A 1,343-nucleotide genomic window follows, 5' to 3' on the forward strand; every position below is an offset into this window, starting at 1 on the left:
ATAATCTATTGGACAATTTTCTTCATAATGTCCTGTTTCTGCCCAGACTTAACAGGCTGAGGCTTAACTAGCTGGTGAAGATCATCAAGACCGCAGAGAATCTACTGTGAATTAATGCATTTAAGTTCGCGGTGGTTTTAAGTTTGCGGTAGCGCCATAGACTAGTCAAAATTTGTAATGGAAAAAATGTTCGCAGTAAAGTAGCTACCAGGAAAACTGCAGACATAAAACCACCGCGAACATTTCTGCATTGACAGTACATGTATGTTGCCCCATATATGCTAATATGTGAACTGTTCCTTTATCATGTATATTTCCCATAGGTATGGAGTAGATCAGTCCAGTAGGTTCTGTGGAGTGCCTTGTAATTACCTTGTAGCTGCTGTAGAAGTGCCTCATGAGTTTCCGAGTCTTCTTGTCAGGAATCCTCCATAAGGTCGCCACCACGTTTGCAGCCCCGGCCGCCAGAAAGGACCGGTACATCCCCAACACTCCGTCTCCTGCGAACAGTCATCCTCACCGTAAAGATACACCAGCAGTCCGAAACATAGCCCTAACACTAAGCCCCTAACCCCACACTAGCCCTAACACTAACCCCACCCTAGCCCTAACACTAACCCCTAACCCCACACTAGCCCTAACACTAACCGCACCCTAGCCCTAACACTAACCCTCTAACCCCACACTAGCCCTAACACTAACCCCACCCTAGCCCTAACACTAACCCCTAACCCCACACTAGCCCTAACACTAACCCCACCCTAGCCCTAACACTAACCTCCTAACCCCACCCTAGCCCTGGGGTCTGCAATGAGATTGCTGTCAATCATCCTCACCACAAGCCTCTGCAGGTACAATGTGTAAGGCTTTCCCACAGGAGAAGGAACAACTTTCAGACAATGGAAACTCATGCCATAGACAAGCAAGACATTTTCATATTCCTTTGCACTTTGTGAAAGTGTACAGCTGACCTGTAACAGTGCCCAGTCCTGTGTTGCAGCAGCTCAGCACCACCAGCTCTGCAGACAGGTCCAGGCTGCGGATCTCCTCAGCAGTCAGTATGCCCTTGGACAGCACAATGTGGCCAGGCATGCTGTAGTTACCATCATGATGGTTATCACTGGCTCTGATGGCATCTGCAGGCTGAGGAGGATGAGGATAAAAACCAGTTCAACAACCTCAGAAGTTTCACAACACATACATGATGTAGTGTGTACACTCGGTTACACTGGACAAATGAAGACTCTTGGATATAGAACCAGCCTTTTTGGCAGGAGGACATCCCCAGCCATCTACATCAGGGCTCTACAACCATCCCTCAACATCGACTTTCTGCAACTTAT

At 47.8% G+C, this 1,343-nt stretch overlaps 2 protein-coding genes across 2 annotated transcripts in view; both read right to left on the minus strand.

Moving 5' to 3' along the window:
* The window catches only part of LOC118428741 (tetratricopeptide repeat protein 28-like), a 2,051-nt gene extending 911 nt beyond the window's left edge, over positions 1–1,140 (minus strand). Inside the window, exons 1-2 of the mRNA XM_035838930.1 lie at positions 972–1,140; positions 373–500 (exon numbers count right to left, since the gene is read on the minus strand). Coding sequence (XP_035694823.1) covers positions 373–500; positions 972–1,092 — 249 coding nt within the window. The 5' untranslated portion in view covers positions 1,093–1,140. The remainder of the gene's footprint in view (positions 1–372; positions 501–971) is intronic.
* The window catches only part of LOC118424861 (tetratricopeptide repeat protein 28-like), a 9,549-nt gene continuing 9,323 nt past the window's right edge, over positions 1,118–1,343 (minus strand). Inside the window, exon 12 of the mRNA XM_035833671.1 lies at positions 1,118–1,143. Coding sequence (XP_035689564.1) covers positions 1,118–1,143 — 26 coding nt within the window. The remainder of the gene's footprint in view (positions 1,144–1,343) is intronic.

This window comes from Branchiostoma floridae, chromosome 1 (genome assembly GCF_000003815.2).
Source record: "Branchiostoma floridae strain S238N-H82 chromosome 1, Bfl_VNyyK, whole genome shotgun sequence".
Classification (NCBI taxonomy): domain Eukaryota; kingdom Metazoa; phylum Chordata; class Leptocardii; order Amphioxiformes; family Branchiostomatidae; genus Branchiostoma; species Branchiostoma floridae.